Here is an 18,366-nt window from a genome sequence, read left to right on the forward strand (position 1 = left end):
CACGTCATTATTTTTTAAATACAAATGCCCTCGTCATCTTTAATCAAAAACATTTACCTCCTCCTGTCTCGTAAATATCCTTCATGACTGACTGCAAACTGGCTCTCAGATCTGCCTCCGCGTTTATTTAGCAATGCCCAATTTCCTACAATCCAGGCAATTCCCAAAGGGCGAAAGTCCCGCCCTACATTTTTCTCATTCCGGAAGCTGTTTCACTTGGATATACGTCACAATAGGGAAAGACTACCGTCGGTTTCATGTTGACTTTTAATATTTGTGTCTGTGTGTATATATATACATATATATACATATACATATACATATATACATATACATATATATACATATACATATATATATATATATATATATATATATATATATAATGCACATTTTGCAATAAACTTTCAATAGATATTCATCAACAACTTTAAATGAGTAGTTTTTATGTCTCCATCATTTTTAATTCAATTTGACATTCGCAATGCTTCATGGGATTGTAGTTCGTTCACTCATTAAAGCTATTCAGTCTTCTCTTTTTGTCCAATTCTCTAATAATTTTTTGCTTCAAATTAAAGTTTGTACTGTTGTGATTCTGCTTGTCGCTGGATGGCTTGATTCATGGCTTATAATTCTTTAAAGACTTTTTTTTTTATAATGGAAAAAATACTTCCGGAACGAACGCCACTGCTAAAGTGCACTAGTAGGCCTTAGCACAAAACTGTCTGCTCGGGTTTGTTGAATGAAAAGCAAGAACAAAGTTGCCATGCTTTCAAAGCCCTGTTCAAGACTTAGCGTCTGCATTTGTGTACTTGATGGATTATGTTGTCTGGCTTTACAGTCATCATATCATGACAAACCATCGCCACCAAAGGTCTGTTGAAACTCCAGGTTTTTACCTCTTTCATAAAGCGCTTCTGGTTTCTAAATACTCAAATTTGGTGAAAAGAAAATTACTAAATTAAATTACGCCGCTATTTTAATGGAGGTTTGCCAGATCGTATAAAATCAGTGAACAATGGAACGGTGACAAAATAAAAGAGTAACAAAATCTATCACAGCATCTGTGATAAAAACAAGTATTAGTTTATTTTGTAATGTCTTTGTACATCGACTGTCTTGCACAAAATGAAAGGTCTTAACCTGTGATGTTTAATTTCGATGTAGTCTGTAGTGAAAGTCTTAAGAACACACGTGTTTGTAAACAGATTTACATGTGTGGATTTTACATTTTTCATTTGCACAATATTGGCAGATAAATAATATAATTTAAGTTTTTTTTTTTTAATCATTTATTCAACAAAATTCTATGGAAGCTTGTTTCCGCCACAAAATAAAACATTTTAAAAGATAATTGCGACTTTTTATCTCAGAATTGCACGTTATAAAGTCAGAATTCTGATTTTATTTTCGCAATTGCGACTTTATATCACACAATTCTGACTTTATAACTCATAATTGCGAGTTTATATCTCGCAATTCTGACATCTTTTCTCAGAATTGTGAGATAAAGTCCGATTCTAAGGAAAAAAAAGAGACTTTTTTTTTTTACCTCAGAATTCTGACTTTATATCATGCAATTCTGACTATATCTCCCAATTGCGACTTTATTTCTCAGAATTGCGACTTTATATCTCCCAATTGCGACTTTATTTCTCAGAATTGCGACTTTATATCTCCCAATTGCGACTTTATTTCTCAGAATTGCGACTTTATATCTCCCAATTGCGACTTTATTTCTCAGAATTGCGACTTTATATCTCGCGATTGCGACTTTATTTCTCAGAATTGCGACTTTATATCTCGCAATTGCGACTATTTCTCAGAATTGCGACTTTATATCTCAGAATTGCGACTATTTCTCAGAATTGCGACTTTATTTCTCAGAATTGCGACTTTATATCTCCCAATTGCGACTTTATTTCTCAGAATTGCGACTTTATATCTCCCAATTGCGACTTTATTTCTCAGAATTGCGACTATTTCTCAGAATTGCGACTTTATTTCTCAGAATTGCGACTTTATATCTCCCAATTGCGACTTTATTTCTCAGAATTGCGACTTTATATCTCCCAATTGCGACTTTATTTCTCAGAATTGCGACTTTATATCTCCCAATTGCGACTTTATTTCTCAGAATTGCGACTTTATATCTCGCAATTGCGACTTTATATCTCAGAATTGCAACTATTTCTCAGAATTGCGACTTTATTTCTCAGAATTGCGACTTTATATCTCCCAATTGCGACTTTATTTCTCAGAATTGCGACTTTATATCTCGCAATTGCGACTTTATTTCTCAGAATTGCGACTATTTCTCAGAATTGCGACTTTATTTCTCAGAATTGCGACTTTATATCTCCCAATTGCGACTTTATTTCTCAGAATTGCGACTTTATATCTCCCAATTGCGACTTTATTTCTCAGAATTGCGACTTTATATCTCCCAGTTGCGACTTTATTTCTCAGAATTGCGACTTTATATCTCGCAATTGCGACTTTATATCTCAGAATTGCGACTATTTCTCAGAATTGCGACTTTATTTCTCAGAATTGCGACCTTATTTCTCAGAATTTTTACTTTATTTCTCAGAATTGCGAGATATAAAAGTCACAATTCTGACTTGATATATCGCAATTGTGAGAAAAAAAAGTCCGAATTGTGAGATAAAAAGTCGCAATTATTATTATTTATTTATTATTCAGTGGCGGAAACAAGCTTCCATAAAATTCAGAACACATGGGTAGGGAAAAAAGTTGGTGTGGTGAAGACAGCAAAAAAAAATTAAAGCCCTGACACTTTTCCCCAATCAATCAGCTGAGCCAGCGAGTGCCATTTCATGTGGACTTTAAAGATCCACAAACGTTGACTGAACCTGTAACCTGTAGATCGTTGTTGTTAATACTGTTAAAAAGAGAGAAATCATGGTGACTGACTTCAAACCGCCTGATAAAGAGCTGTTTCTTCATTGCCAGTGGCTATTGCTGTTGATTTTGAACTATGTAATCAATGTTTTGACTGTCTTGACAAATGCTAATAACTAATATGTAATGTACACACTTTTTGTTATTTGTTGTTATAACTATAATTGTTTACAGCTGCTTCAAAGGGAAAGACATTATTTACTATGTCATACAGCTGTATGATCTGTAAATCAAAAATTAATGTTTAATAAACTACATCCATGTACATTTGTAGACCATAAGCAGTCGTGTGGCCATAAAGGCCGATTTTTGTGTCTAAATTATCCAGGATATGCACTTCCCACATCACAACATTAATATTGTATTGCTTCATACATAGACTGTTTATATAATATGACTTGCCTTTTGAGTAGTTTACATACAAGAAAACAATGGCTAACAGTTTGCACATTTCCACCAACAAATGCAGTTACACACCATCATCTCTCCTCGCCGCTTCACCGTAGTATGGCAAGCTTTAACTTTTATTCATTTCCAGGATACTAATTCTTGATATCAACAATTCAATTTTTACTAGTTAAAATGATAGTTATTGATATCAGGAATTAGATTTCTACTATAACAATGGCAATTTTTGATATCAGAAATGACATTTCCACTAGTAACAATGCTAATTCTTGATATCAACAATTGACTTGCTACTAGTAACAATGTTCATTTTTGATATCAATAATTCAATTTTCACTAGTGACAATGTTAATTTCTGATATCATGAATGTGATTGTTACTAGTAAGAAAGCCATTTTAGACATATAATAAAATAATATTGATATCAGAAATACATTTTCAGTATGGCAAGCCGTTTTAACTTTTATTCATTTCCAGGATATGAATCCTTGATTCAACAATTCAATTTTCACTAGTTAAAATGAGTTATTGATATCAGAAATTACATTTCCACTAGTAACAATGCTAATTCTTGATATCAACAATTTAATTTAAACTAGTAAAAACTATAATTCTTGATATCTGTAATTGTATTTTCACTAGAATGTCACCATAGGCTGCCATTCAAAATCCATTGTTGATATCAAGAATTGATTTCTTACTAGTTGAAATTCCAGTTTCACATATCAGAAATACAATTCTTACTAGTAAAAACCACTATTTTTGATATCAAGAATTAAACTGTCACTAGTTGAAATGTCTATTCTTGATATCAACAATTGAATTGCTACTAGTAACAATGTTCATTTTTTATATCAATAATTCAATTTTCACTAGTGACATTGTTATGGCAAGCCATTTTAGCTTAAATTGTACCCAGCGTTACTCGTCGTATTTTGAATAAAATTTAAAACGGCTTGCCATAGAAATGTCTATTCTTGATATCAACAATTGAATTGCTACTAGTCACAATGTTAATTTTTTATATCAATAATTACATTTTCACTAGTGACAATGTTAATTTCTGATATCATGAATGTGATTGTTACTAGTAAGAAAGCCATTTTAGATATCTGAAATAATATTGATATCAGAAATGAAAAATTTTACTAGTAGCAATTCAATTGTTATCAAGAATAGACATTTCAACTAGTTACAATTGAATTATTAATATCAGTAATTCGCATTTTTACTAGTAACAAAAATTATATTTCTACTAGTAAGAAATCAATTCTTGATATCAATAATTGATTTTGAATGGCAGCCTATGGTGACATTTCACTAGTGAAAATATAATTACAGATATCAACAATTAAATTTTTAATATCAAGAATTCATATCCTGGAAATGAATAAAAGCTTGCATTTTAAAAGCATAAAAGCAACGGCTTGCCATACCGTAGGGATCATGTTCATCGCTGCTAATCGAAGGTTTTCCTCGTGTCACTATCTCTCCGGCTCCTCCGTCCGCGGGTTAGCTGAGGGACACGGACGATTAGCAGAGATTTACGGTTTCTTGAGCTTGTCCTGATGGGTTTTAAACGCAGCTTTGAGGGGGTCGTGTCCTGACAGGTATTCTTCAGGACCGGTCTCAGATCCGCGAGGAATGTTTATTGATGCTCACAATCTAGTGTTTCTGGGATGTAATGCAGATGTCACAGACACGGGTGTATTCGTTCTGTAATTACGCAATATTTCAACTACACACTAATTGATTATGACTCAGACAAGTGAATATTTTACTTAGGCTTTTATTCATATTTGGCAAATGAAAAGATGTACTCGTGCATTATAAATATACAAGTAGATATATACACATTAAAATATCAGGGATTTTTCTCATTATAGTGTATTTTTTTGTTAAAGGGATAGTTCACCCAAAAAAGAAAATCCAGTAATTTACTCACATTCATATTGTTCAAAATACACAAGACTCACAAATAAAGATATTTTTGATGAAACCTGATTTCTGAGATTTCATTTAAAATCCACTCATCAATAACAGCGACACTTCAATAGACTTCTTGAATAGATTTAATTTAAGCTTTTCTCATTATCATGTGGTTATTCTGTTGACCATATTTGATGTGCTTTATGTATGTACATTGATTGTTATATGAATAACAGCCTAAATTAAATCTGTTAAATCATCATATAAAGCGATCATGTCTCTTCAGAAGACTTGGGTTGAGCGGCCCGTTTTTACCGTTACTGTTAAAAGCGTGAAACTTTTGGTTGTGTGGACTTTCAATGGAAGGACAAAAGGAAGAGAGATCTTTATTTGTGTTCGGATGATGAACAAAAGTCTTATGGGTGACAATGACAGCATTTTCTGTTTTTGGTGAACTATCCCTTTAATGAGTGGTGTAACGGGTCTTCTAGCATCCAGCCAGCGCCAGGGACTTCCTCAAGTCCTCCAGATGATTCTGAGCTTGAGTGATCATCATGCGCACGACATCCTGAGGAGGAAGACCACACAACATTTACTCTGAATGTAAAGGGGACGTCAGCAAACTGACTGAACTCAGCATGTGCGACGGCGGCCGTTGGCGATTGCACAAAGGCGAGCTCAACTTTATGGGAATGAGAAGCGAACTACCAACGGGAGCACAGGAATAATGATCGGCTCCATAATGCATCAGGACAGCGGTGGCAGAGCGAGAGGAATCGCTGATCTCCAGTCAGTGTGAACGCCGTTTCTACCAGAGACCAAGGAAGACTTTTGCTTGATATAATCGTTAAATCTGGGTCCTAAATGCTTGTTTTATTCAGCAGTTGTTTTAAATGTTGGTTTCTATAACTAAAACTGTCTTAAAGGGACAGTTCACCCACAAATTTAAATAATGTGCTGTTAATTTCCTCATTACTGATCATGTGACAGGAAGCTTGTGCTCCAGACTGTCGTGAACGCGCTCAGGACCGTTTGCTGAGGCTATGAAGGTAATATGATGCCATAAAGAATCGCATGCGCAGGGTAAGAGTTGTGAAAGTGTACATAAGATTGCAAGCGTAAATTAAATTTGCATGTGCAAGAGAAGATTTCATAAGATTTTCATTTAAAAAAAATCAATAAAATTTGCAGAATTTTACTGTTATGCATAAGAGTAATTAATGTATTGTGAAGCTGGAGCTTCATGCTAACGCAACATAAATAGGATCTGTTTTCTTGCAAAATTCTGACTTCCATTTTGTCCACGCTTACACACTTTTGCCATGTTTTTCTTCACACAAATACGGCCAAAAGCACTGCAAGCCTGTGAACAGCGATCTGCAGCCGAACACAACAGAGTCAGGAACGATTACACGATTCTCTCACTCAAGCGCGAGGAGGAGGAGGGCGGGTCCATCTTCTTCATGTAGCCAATCAAATGAGCTTCTCGCTGACTCTCGTTTTACTCTTATCTGATTGGTTTAAAAAACACGCCAGTCGCCAGAACACATCTTTATCTTCTTTTGGCTCAGCATGTTCTCGTTGCCGAAATGGTACTTTTATCGCACAAATACATGTTAAATTAATTAATTAATTAATTAATAGATTAGTAAATAAATAAATCATGATTGCTTAATTTTTCCTGCTTATTCATCTATCCCGTTAATTACTTTTTGTTTTGTTTTTAAACACACACGTGGCCAACAAAACACGAACAACTCGCTCTCTGAGACAACTCGTCATTCCCAAGTCATATAAAAGATTTGTTCAAACTGAACGAATCGTTCACGATCGACCCGTCAGCTTTACTCGTGGTAAAAGTCCTGTAATGTATGACCTCTAGAGACTCTAGTCACTTCAAAATAAAGATTATGACTGAACAGTTCTTGTTATGGGGCCAGAAAACTGGACTAGCACTGTAAGACGTCGGTGAAACGTGTGTTTGAGGTCACCTGGTCTGTTTCGCTCTTGTTCCTCTTGAACTCCTCTCTGGCCCAGTCTCTCAGGTATCTGCGATCAGACTCCTGTGGGATTTTGCGGATGTTTCGGAGCAGATCTCTGTACAAACCCAGAACCTTCTGTCTCTGCAAAAACTGACCACAACAACACCACATCAACACACAGCTTTCCTACACTCCTGAGGTGCGTCTGACTGCGTTGTTTTACTACTTGACATTGTTTTTAATTGTTGGTCTGTGAATTGTATTCATGTTTTATTTATTTTTTTATCATTGAAATGTGCGAACAGATGATACAAGGATAATTCAATAAGTATTGAGCAATTAAGTAAATTAACACTGGATAATAACTCGTCAATGGTGGGGAAAGAGTTAAAGTCATTTCATTCATTTGAGCATCTACTCATCATTTAACAATAAAAAAGGAAGTTAAGACACAAAAAAACCTAAATACAGTACTAAGTTAATTATAAAGAGGCCCTGACTACAATTAACAAATGATACATTCAAAAGTTTGCCATACAATTTAAGAGTTTTGACAATTTGTAATACTTTTTTGTCATATAAATAGCCAGTTAAAGTCATTTAGAATTTTATTGTAAAAGATTTGTAAAATAATTATGCTCCTTACATAATTTATGTAAAATTCTTAAGTGTGTTTCTCTAACTTTGTTTCATTGTATATGGAATACAAAATTAGATAAATACACTTAAGAATTTTACATAAAATATATTATTAATGGTAAGCGCTAGCTAATATATTAAATTATAAAATCCCCAAAATAATTTAGTTCTGAATGATTCGCTCTCTTGAGAGAAATACATTTCTTCTCTTATTTCTAGATTTATGTAAGTTATGTTTGCATGTCACATAAATGTCGTCGCGTTACGGGAAGATGTCGCGTCGCGTCGCGCTGTTTCTGACCGCGTCGAACAGCACTTATCGCGATGTACACAGGTGTTTCAGTGTTCAGTGACTGTACCTGTTTGAGGCTCAGTGCAGCGGCTGGCAATCGAGACACCGCCATGTTGAAGAGCAGACACACACACACACACACGCTGATGTTTTTGTTTTTCATTGGTCAGAATCAGTGACGTCACGATCTTCTTCTTCTTCCGTGTTGTATGGCGGATTAACTGTGATCTGTGTATAGCGCCTCCTACTGGAACAACATCTAAGTGTTGATCACATTATCGACGCTGAAGAAGATTAATCTGAGACACCTGAACACTTCACATATTAACTGCACAAAATATAATTGGTTTTATATATTGTATTATATATTTTATATACTTATTTATGTTCATGTTTTCTGCAGATCGCCCCACACTCACATACATCTCACTTCCCAGAAAAACCTTTTCATGTTTTTGGTTTGAATGATTTTTGAATTAATAATTGTTTGCTTATTATTACGCAATATATTTTTTATATATGTTATATGTTATATATGTTTATAAGCTTTACTCTGTTTTGTCTATTCATTTTGACTTGAAGGTTCATGTTACATTTATATGTGGTTCTATTAAAAAATAAAAATATGTTATCCTTTTTTTTTTTTTTTTTTTTTAATAAATGGGTTGTGAAACTGTTGATTATCTACAGATTCTCCTGTATTCTCAAGCATGCAAGAGTCAAACACATGTCCATTTTTCTCTATCTATTACATAGAATACCTACTATGTAATACAAGAGTTTGTAGCAAAATGTGTTCAATAATTATACACAAACAACGAGTCTAACATCCAACACTCAGAACTGGGGGAGAGCGGGCACAGCCTGACACTTTTACACTTTCTCAGTCTGTGTAAATACACTTATTTACACAGTTGTGTAGAAGTCTTTTATTCTAAACTGTTATTTATATGTATTTTCTTTTTATATTGACATTGTGTGAATTTGTTTTTATGTTTGTGAAGCACTTTGCGTTGCATTCCATGTATGAAAAGTGCTATATAAATGTTTATTATTATTATCATTTATTTATTTCCACAATAATTTAACACGTCTAATACAATTATGTGCTTTTGTTTCATCAATACAGTGTTTACTTTTTTCTTGATTTACCCCGAAAGAATGGAAGTGAAATGTGACAACATGCCCCATAGTGGGGTACATTGTAACATGACCATATGACAGATTAAAATGTTATCTGATCTAATGAAAAAAATACAAGACAAACTAAAATATTTTCTCAATATACATTTATTTATTTTTTCATATAAAATAATGGCATTTTTTATATTTCTGAGTTTGACAACAGACACACAGCAAACACAGCTATACAGCATAGTACAAAACATAATCATAATTAATCATTTCTAAACATTGACTTCATTCACTCTTTTGTCACGGTTTCTCAGTATATCATCATGTTTCAGTAAGACATTTACTTTTGCAATGGTTGCAATGATATCTTCCAAATATTTCTGAATTTTGGTGCAATGTTTTCTCTATATAGTGTTGATATGGCAACTAGTAAATACTCTAAGTTTCGTCATGCTGGCTCTTAATTTCTCATACAAATCGTTCATGTACTAGATCTCTGTCACACACTCGGTGTTCTGAAGGCAGACCAGTAGCAGTTTTAACATTAAGTGACATGGCATCTGACGCACAGAAGCCAATGGCACATGTCACTATGCGCATTGGCACATCCGGTGGCACATCCGGTCTTCATTGGCATGTGCCATTGGATAGTGGCATGTGTCACTGACATTATTGGCATGTGCCAGTGGTGGATAGTGGCATGTGTCACTGCACTGACATCGCAACACACTGACACTGACATGTCACCTGACTGACACCGAGTCGCGGAACATGTCACCGTGTTGCGACACCTCCAGTAGTGACTAAAAGATTAATTAAACACCTATAGCCTACTGACGTAATTGTGGCACAAAATCCTAAATAAATAGCCTAATTTTGTGATTTTTAAAATATCAATTAAACGAATTAAAGTGCATTAATATTTTTTCAAACGTGTTATTTGTGTCACGTCTTTATTTGATTGGTACAGTATGTGTCACTGTATGTTTTGTAATACCAGTGCTACTTTACGATGTTTATCTCGCAAAGTCACAAACTGCCCATTCTAGGAAAGACACGAAAAAAATCTATCATGGGTTACTACGAATACAGTCGCGTCCGTTAGTAAACCTTTATTTTTGCGTGATGCTGCACAGACGCACGCCAGTAGGTGTCAGTATAAGTGAGTGTAACACTGGCCAGCGCATCTGTGGCTTTAGGCTAATATTTCAAAAATAATTGTATCGAATTATGTATGTAGGCTACACATTAACTTAGCGATATTATAAATCATATTTTTTGACAGCATAAAGCAAATTGTTATGCAAGTGGCATATGACGCAATCCATTGGCACATCTCACGTTTTAGTGACACATGCCAATATCCACTGGTGGTAGCCTACATGCCAGTTGGCCTGTGTCACTAAAACTGACATGTCTCTTTATCTTGTGGCACCTCCAGTAGTGACACCTGCAGCTGTCTGCCAGAGTATAATGTAGATTATGTAACATATGCACATAGTTAATTTGTACAACACAAATTATTTTATTTATTGAATAATTCCATAATGTTAAGGTAGGTCCTGTTTGTTGAATTTTCAAAATGCACTGAGCTGTTTTTTGCACTTGTATAGCCTAAATAGAGAATATAGCTAGTTTTTTACACTTTTTGGAAGGACTTGAAATATTAAAGCCACAGATAAGAATCTTGCGCTGGCCAGTGTTACACTCACTTATACTGACACCTACTGGCGTGCGTCTGTGCAGCATCACGCAAAAACAAAGGTTTACAGTAACGGACGCGACTGTATTCGTAGTGACCCATGATAGATTTTTTTTCGTGTCTTTCCTAGAATGGCCAGTTTGTGACTTTGCGAGATAAACATCATAAAGTAGCTCTGGTATTACAAAACATTCAGTGGCACATACCAATCAAATACAGACGTGACACAAATAACACGTTTGAAAAAATCTTAATGCACTTTAATTCGTTTAATTGATATTTTAAAAATCACAAAATTAGACTAATTATTTAGGATTTTGTGCCACAATTACGTCAGTAGGCTATAGGTGTTTAATTAATCTTTTAGTCACTACTGGAGGTGTCGCAACACGGTGACATGTTCCGCGACTCGGTGTCAGGTGTCATGTCAGTGTGTCGCGATGTCAGTGGCACATGCCAATAATGTCAGTGACACATGCCACTATCCAATGGCACATGCCAATGAAGACCGGATGTGCCACCGGATGTGCCAATGCGCATAGTGACATGTGCCATTGGCTTCTGTGCGTCAGATGCCATGTCACTTAATGTTAATACCGCCTCTCAATATTTCGAAATAATTGTATCGAATTATGTATGTTGTAGGCTACACATTAACCTAGCGATGTTATAAATAATATTTTTTGACAGCATAAAGCAAATTGTTATGCAAGTGGCATATGACGCAATCCATTGGCACATCTCACGTTTTAGTGACACATGTCATATCCACTGGTACATGTGTCACTAAAACTGACATCTCTTTATGTTGTGCCACCTCCAGTAGTGACACCTGCAGCTGTCTGCCGTAGTATAATGTAGATTATGTACCATATGCACATCGTTAATTTGTAGAACAAAAATGTATTTTATTTCTTGAATAATTACATAAAATTATTTTTTAAATATTAAAGGTACCGATGAAGGTCCTGCGCGACCGAACGTTTGTTGCACTGAGGACTTTTTTGCACTTGTATAAATAAAGAATATTGCTAGTAGCTCGGACCGGTATACTCCTTTTCAGATACATAGCCTAACAAACATATGATTTTTGTGACTTTGCGAGATAAACAACATAAAGTAGCACTGGTATTACAAAACATTCAGTGACACATACCAATCAAATACAGACGTGACGTAAATAACACGTTTGAAAAAACATTAATGTAGCCTACTTTAATTCGTTTAATTGATATTTTAAATATCACAAAATTAGGCTATTTATTTAGGATTTTGTGGCACAATTACGTCAGTAGGCTATAGGTGTTCGATTAATCTGTCAGTCACTACTGGAGGTGTCGCAACACGGTGGCATGTTCCGCGACTCGGTGTCAGTCAGGTGTCATGTCAGTGTGTCGCGATGTCAGTGGCACATGCCAATAATGTCAGTGACACATGCCACTATCCACTGGCACATGCCAATGAAGACCGGATGTGCCACCGGATGTGCCAATGCGCATAGTGACATGTGCCATTGGCTTCTGTGCGTCAGATGCCATGTCACTTAATGTTAAAACTGCTACTCGAAATATTTAAGCCACAGATGAGAATCTTGCCCTGGCCAGTGTTACACTCACTTATACTGACACCTACTGGCGTGCGTCTGTGCAGCATCACGCAAAAATATAGGTTTACAGAAACGGACGCGACTGTTCATGCGTTATTCGTAGTGACCCATGATAGATTTATTTCGTGTCTTTCCTAGAATGGCCAGTTTGTGACTTTGCGAGATAAACAACATAAAGTAGCTCTGGTATTACAAAACATTCAGTGGCACATACCAATCAAATACAGACGTGACACAAATAACACGTTTATTAAAATTTTAATGCACTTTAATTCGTTTAATTGATATTTTAAATATCACAAAATTAGGCTATTTATTTAGGATTTTGTGGCACAATTACGTCAGTAGGCTATAGGTGTTCGATTAATCTGTCAGTCACTACTGGAGGTGTCGCAACACGGTGGCATGTTCCGCGACTCGGTGTCAGTCAGGTGACATGTCAGTGTCAGTGTGTCGCGATGTCAGTGGCACATGCCAATAATGTCAGTGACACATGCCACTATCCACTGGCACATGCCAATGAAGACCGGATGTGCCACCGGATGTGCCAATGCGTATAGTGACATGTGCCATTGGCTTCTGTGCGTCAGATGCCATGTCACTTAATGTTAATACCGCCTCTCTCTTCAAGGAAGGGTCCGCACAGTTCCCACACACTGAACACACAGATGCTGGTGTGTGTGACGCTGCAGTCAGGCTGTGTGTGTGTACGGGCCGGAGAACATCATCATCAGATGAGCATCAGCAGGGTCCACAAAGCCTGAAAGCAGAACACAGTTACTGATGCGACTCACAGGACATTCATTCAGTTATTATTCACATGATATATATTTATCATGTGAGGTCTGACACATTGGGGTTTTTTAAACCTTTTTTAACCTTTTAAATAATAAAAGCACAACATTCTGTCAGTAGATGTACATCCACACGTGAGCTGATTATTGGAGAATAACGACTGAGCGTTTCGCTCCACTTACTGTATATCTGAGCCGTTCTCCTGATGAGAGGATTCACTCTTCTGAACTCTGGCCATCCTCAGCTGGCATATTCCCAATCCGCACTTCCATCATAGTAGTGAGCAGCACAGAGTGATCTACACACAACACACACACCCCAACACAACACACCCCAACACAACACAACACAACACAACAGATTACTGGAGACACTTGAGTGATACACGTTATACACTGGTTATACATCATCAGCTGATAAAACATGAACCCAGTGGACATCTCATGCCATCCCTGCTGTTTCCCCTGAACGATAGGGAGATTTCACACACACACACACACACACACACACACACACACGTCGCTGTCCTCACACACACACACACAGACTCACATGTCGCTGTCCTCACACACACACACACACACAGACTCACATGTCGCTGTCCTCACACACACACACACACACACACACACACACACACACTCACGTGTCGCTGTCCTTACACACTCACATGTCGCTGTCCTCACACACACACACAGACTCACATGTCGCTGTCCTCACACACACACACTCACGTGTCGCTGTCCTCACACACACACACACACACACACTCACGTGTCGCTGTCCTCACACACACACACACACACACACACACACACACACGTGTCGCTGTCCTCACACACACACACACACACACACACACACACACACACACACACACTCACATGTCGATGTCCTCACACACACACACACACACACACACACACACACACACACACACACACAGACTCACGTGTCGCTGTCCTCACACACAAACACACACTCACGTGTCGCTGTCCTTACACACACACACACACACACATACAAACACACACACTCACATGTCGCTGTCCTCACACACACACACACACACACACACAGACTCACGTGTCGCTGTCCTCACACACAAACACACACTCACGTGTCGCTGTCCTTACACACACACTCACATGTCGCTGTCCTCACACACACACACACACACACACACACTCACGTGTCGCTGTCCCCAGACTCGTAGGTGAGATCAGACGCTGCTGCTGTTGACTCCTCTGTGCAGCTCGAGCAGCTCTCCTCCTCCTCCTCCTCCTCCTCCTCCTCCTCACCATCTTCCTCTTCCTCTTCTTTCACACGCGGCCTCTTGTTGGTTGGAGAAGACGTTGTATCGAGGACGGGGCCGAGATGCTCCGTGGAGCAGGACATCCCAATAGAGAGGGTGGGGGGTTTCACCTGGACCGCTGAAATTCACACACACACACACACACACACACACACACACACACACACACACACACACACACACACACACACACACACACACACACAGTCTGGTTCGCTATCTTTGTGGAGACTCTCCATAGATGTAATGATTTTTATACTGTACAAATTGTATATTCTCTCCCCTTACACTAACCCTGCCCCTAAACCTCCCCCTCACACACACACACCTTAACCCTAAACCTACCCATCACACAAACACACACACACTAACCTTAGCCCTAAATCTACCCATCACACAAACACACACACACTAACATTAGCCCTAAATCTACCCATCTCACACACACACTAACCCTACCGCTAAACCTACCCATCACACAAACACACACACACTAACCTTAGCCCTAAATCTACCCATCTCACACACACACTAACCCTACCGCTAAACCTACCCATCACACAAACACACACACACACACACACACTAACCTTAGCCCTAAATCTACCCATCTCACACACACACTAACCCTACCGCTAAACCTAACCATCACACAAACACACACACACACACACACACACACTAACCTTAGCCCTAAATCTACTCATCTCACACACACACTAATCCGACCCCTAAACCTAACCATCACACACTCACGAACCCGACCCCTAAATCTACCCATCTCTCTCTCTCTCACACACACACACACACACACTAACCCGACCCCTAAACCTACCCATCTCTCTCTCTCTCACACACACACACACACACACACACACACACACACTAACCCGACCCCTAAACCTACCCATCACGCGCGCGCACACACACACACACACACACACACACTAACCCGACCCCTAAATCTACCCATCTCTCTCTCTCTCACACACACACACACACACACACACACACTAACCCGACCCCTAAACCTACCCATCACGCGCGCGCACACACACACACACACACACACACACTAACCCGACCCCTAAGCCTACCCATCACACACACACACACACACACACACACACACACTAACCCTAAACCTACCAATCTTTCAACTTTCTGCATTTTTACATTTTCAAAAACACTAATTCTGTGTGATTTATAAGCTTGTTTCCTCAGTTTAGGTCCCGGAGTGACACGAGTCCACACGGGTCTGTATGCATTCAGGTCGAACCCCCCACATGGGATAGTAAAACATGTACACACACACAGATATAAAACCTCAAACCAGTGCAACACACAGAGAGCTCACACAAGCATCAGCCTTGCCTTTGCTGCGTCGCTTGGGCTTGGGCGTGGAGCGCGTCGCCTGCACCGCGGTGCTCTTCTTCACCGGCGTGGGGGAACACTGGCAGCCCACGTCCCGCGTGAGAGGCTGTCACACACATCACAATACAGCTCACAACCTCGAAGTAACACGTTATACGAGTGTCTGTAGTCAGAGTCACCGACCTTGGCGCCCGGCGACGCCCCGACCGTGTAGACGCACGGCACCGCGGTGTCCGACAGCAGCAGCAGCTTCACGAAGCCCATCTCGTGCTGGCGGAAGTTCTTGAAGCTGTCCTGCGTGAAGTGCCGCGCGCACAGACGCGTGTTATCCGTGACGCCTCCGTCGTCGAAGTGCAGGAACTGCAGCCAGCGGGCGCGCAGCCAGGGCACCTTCGGGATAGGGAAGAGGGTTTGGGGAGGGGAACAGCCTAAAATACACCGCATCACCATGATGATGATGATGATGTTGTTGTTGTTGTCGTCTTCTTCTTCTACTACTACATTTTAGTTTGTTGTCAAACCATCTGTTGGTGCATTTCCGCCATCTACTGGGATGGAGTGTGAAGATTGTATTGGAATAAGACCAAAAAAAGGCCATCTACAAATATATATTTATTTTAGTTTATATAGACTTTATAAAAATGGTTCAGAATGTTGTAATGTCATGAGCATTTTTCAGCAGTCATGTCGTGTTCTGTATTTGCTGTCAACTATTTAAAGTCCCCATTCAATCAAAATTTTACTTTTTTGGCTTCTAGTATGAATATGTTAGCCTTAAGGTTGAAACCTTTATTGCCCCGAGGGGGATTTGTTTTGCACTCAAGGGAGCCACATTGAACATTAACACAGATAACATAGAGGATACAGTAAAACAAAACAAAGAACAACAACAACACAGCAGTGGTGGTGACATACAATCATCAATCCAATCACTAAAATGAATCAATAAATAATCAATTTATTCAAGACAGTGAACTTTGTCTTTATATTGTCTCTTGCCCTGTTTGATTTTCGTCTGTATTTCCTTCTGAATCAGCTTTCCTCCATACCTGTCATTTGCTTTAAACGCTCTTTCATTTTACATATTGCATTGTCATTTTGCATATTACATTTCAAATTGAAATTTGCTACCCATAAGCTTCCATACACACAGTCAAAAACGGTCCACTCTGTCTGTGTGAGCCCTGCAGAGCAGTCACACTGTCATCATCCCACACACACACTGATGCGATGTTTCCCTTTTCAGTTTTTGTCGATAAGAGGGCAATAGAAAGACCATGTTGTGATCTGACCCGCCTATCGCTGGTTTGTTGACGGCTTTGTAAGCATTTTTTATGTTGCCATAGCATAGTACGTGGTGCAATTCACATATTGCTGATAGTGGGGTAATGCAGATGACAAAGAGCAGCCATTAAAGTCAGTGGGAGTGTCTGGGGACACAGCCTCCAGCTCTTGTATGTAGCACTTTAACAGCAGGAGATGGTCTGCTAATCAATGGCGACTCCCGGGGAAGCTTCAGTTTTTTATGAAAGATTACCCCCTTGTAAATATCAGCAGTTCGTCGCATTACTCGCCTAAGTTGTGCTTTAGACATAAGTGCAATCCGTATTTCGTTTGACCGGGGGCTAATTATTTTACTTTATGAAGTTTTAAATATGGATATTTTTCTTACACGAACGCATCGCTTCACTTCAGAAGGCCTTTATTAACCCCCGCAGAGCCGTGTGGAGCACTTTTATCATGGATAGATGCACTTTTATCATGGATAGATGCACTTTTATCATGGATAGATGCACTTTTATCATGGATAGACGCACTTTTATCATGGATAGATGCACTTTTATCATGGATAGATGCACTTTTATCATGGATAGACGCACTTTTATCATAGATAGACACTTTTATCATGGATAGACGCACTTTTATGATGGATAGATGCACTTTTATCATGGATAGACGCACTTTTATCATGGATAGACGCACTTTTATGATGGATAGATGCACTTTTATCATGGATAAATGCACTTTTATCATGGATAGACGCACTTTTATCATGGATAGATGCACTTTTATCATGGATAGACGCACTTTTATCATGGATAGACGCACTTTTATCATGGATAGATGCACTTTTATCATGGATAGACGCACTTTTATCATAGATAGACGCACTTTTATCATGGATAGACGCACTTTTATCATGGATAGACGCACTTTTATCATGGATAGACACTTTTATCATGGATAGACACACTTTTATCATGG

The 18,366-nt window shown here is 38.5% G+C and overlaps 2 protein-coding genes across 2 annotated transcripts; both read right to left on the reverse strand.

The window, feature by feature from the left end:
• Positions 1-5,106: 5,106 nt before the first annotated feature.
• On the reverse strand, positions 5,107-8,426 carry lyrm2 (LYR motif containing 2). The gene is made up of 3 exons (XM_081379296.1): positions 8,243-8,426; positions 7,254-7,394; positions 5,107-5,830 (listed from the first exon to the last, which is right to left on the reverse strand). The coding sequence occupies exons 1-3, from the start codon at positions 8,336-8,338 to the stop codon at positions 5,750-5,752; spliced, it is 318 nt and encodes a 105-aa protein (XP_081235422.1). The 5' UTR covers positions 8,339-8,426; the 3' UTR covers positions 5,107-5,749.
• A 4,324-nt stretch (positions 8,427-12,750) lies between these two features.
• On the reverse strand, positions 12,751-16,594 carry LOC308698265 (uncharacterized protein). The gene is made up of 5 exons (XM_081378202.1): positions 16,285-16,594; positions 16,102-16,207; positions 14,605-14,845; positions 13,595-13,710; positions 12,751-13,377 (listed from the first exon to the last, which is right to left on the reverse strand). Exons 1-4 carry the CDS (start codon positions 16,549-16,551, stop codon positions 13,653-13,655), a joined length of 672 nt encoding a protein of 223 aa, XP_081234328.1. The 5' UTR covers positions 16,552-16,594; the 3' UTR covers positions 12,751-13,377; positions 13,595-13,652.
• Between the last annotated feature and the right edge of the window lie 1,772 nt (positions 16,595-18,366).

Source organism: Scardinius erythrophthalmus, assembly GCF_964197995.2.
Source record: "Scardinius erythrophthalmus genome assembly, chromosome: 11".
Lineage (NCBI taxonomy): Eukaryota > Metazoa > Chordata > Actinopteri > Cypriniformes > Leuciscidae > Scardinius > Scardinius erythrophthalmus.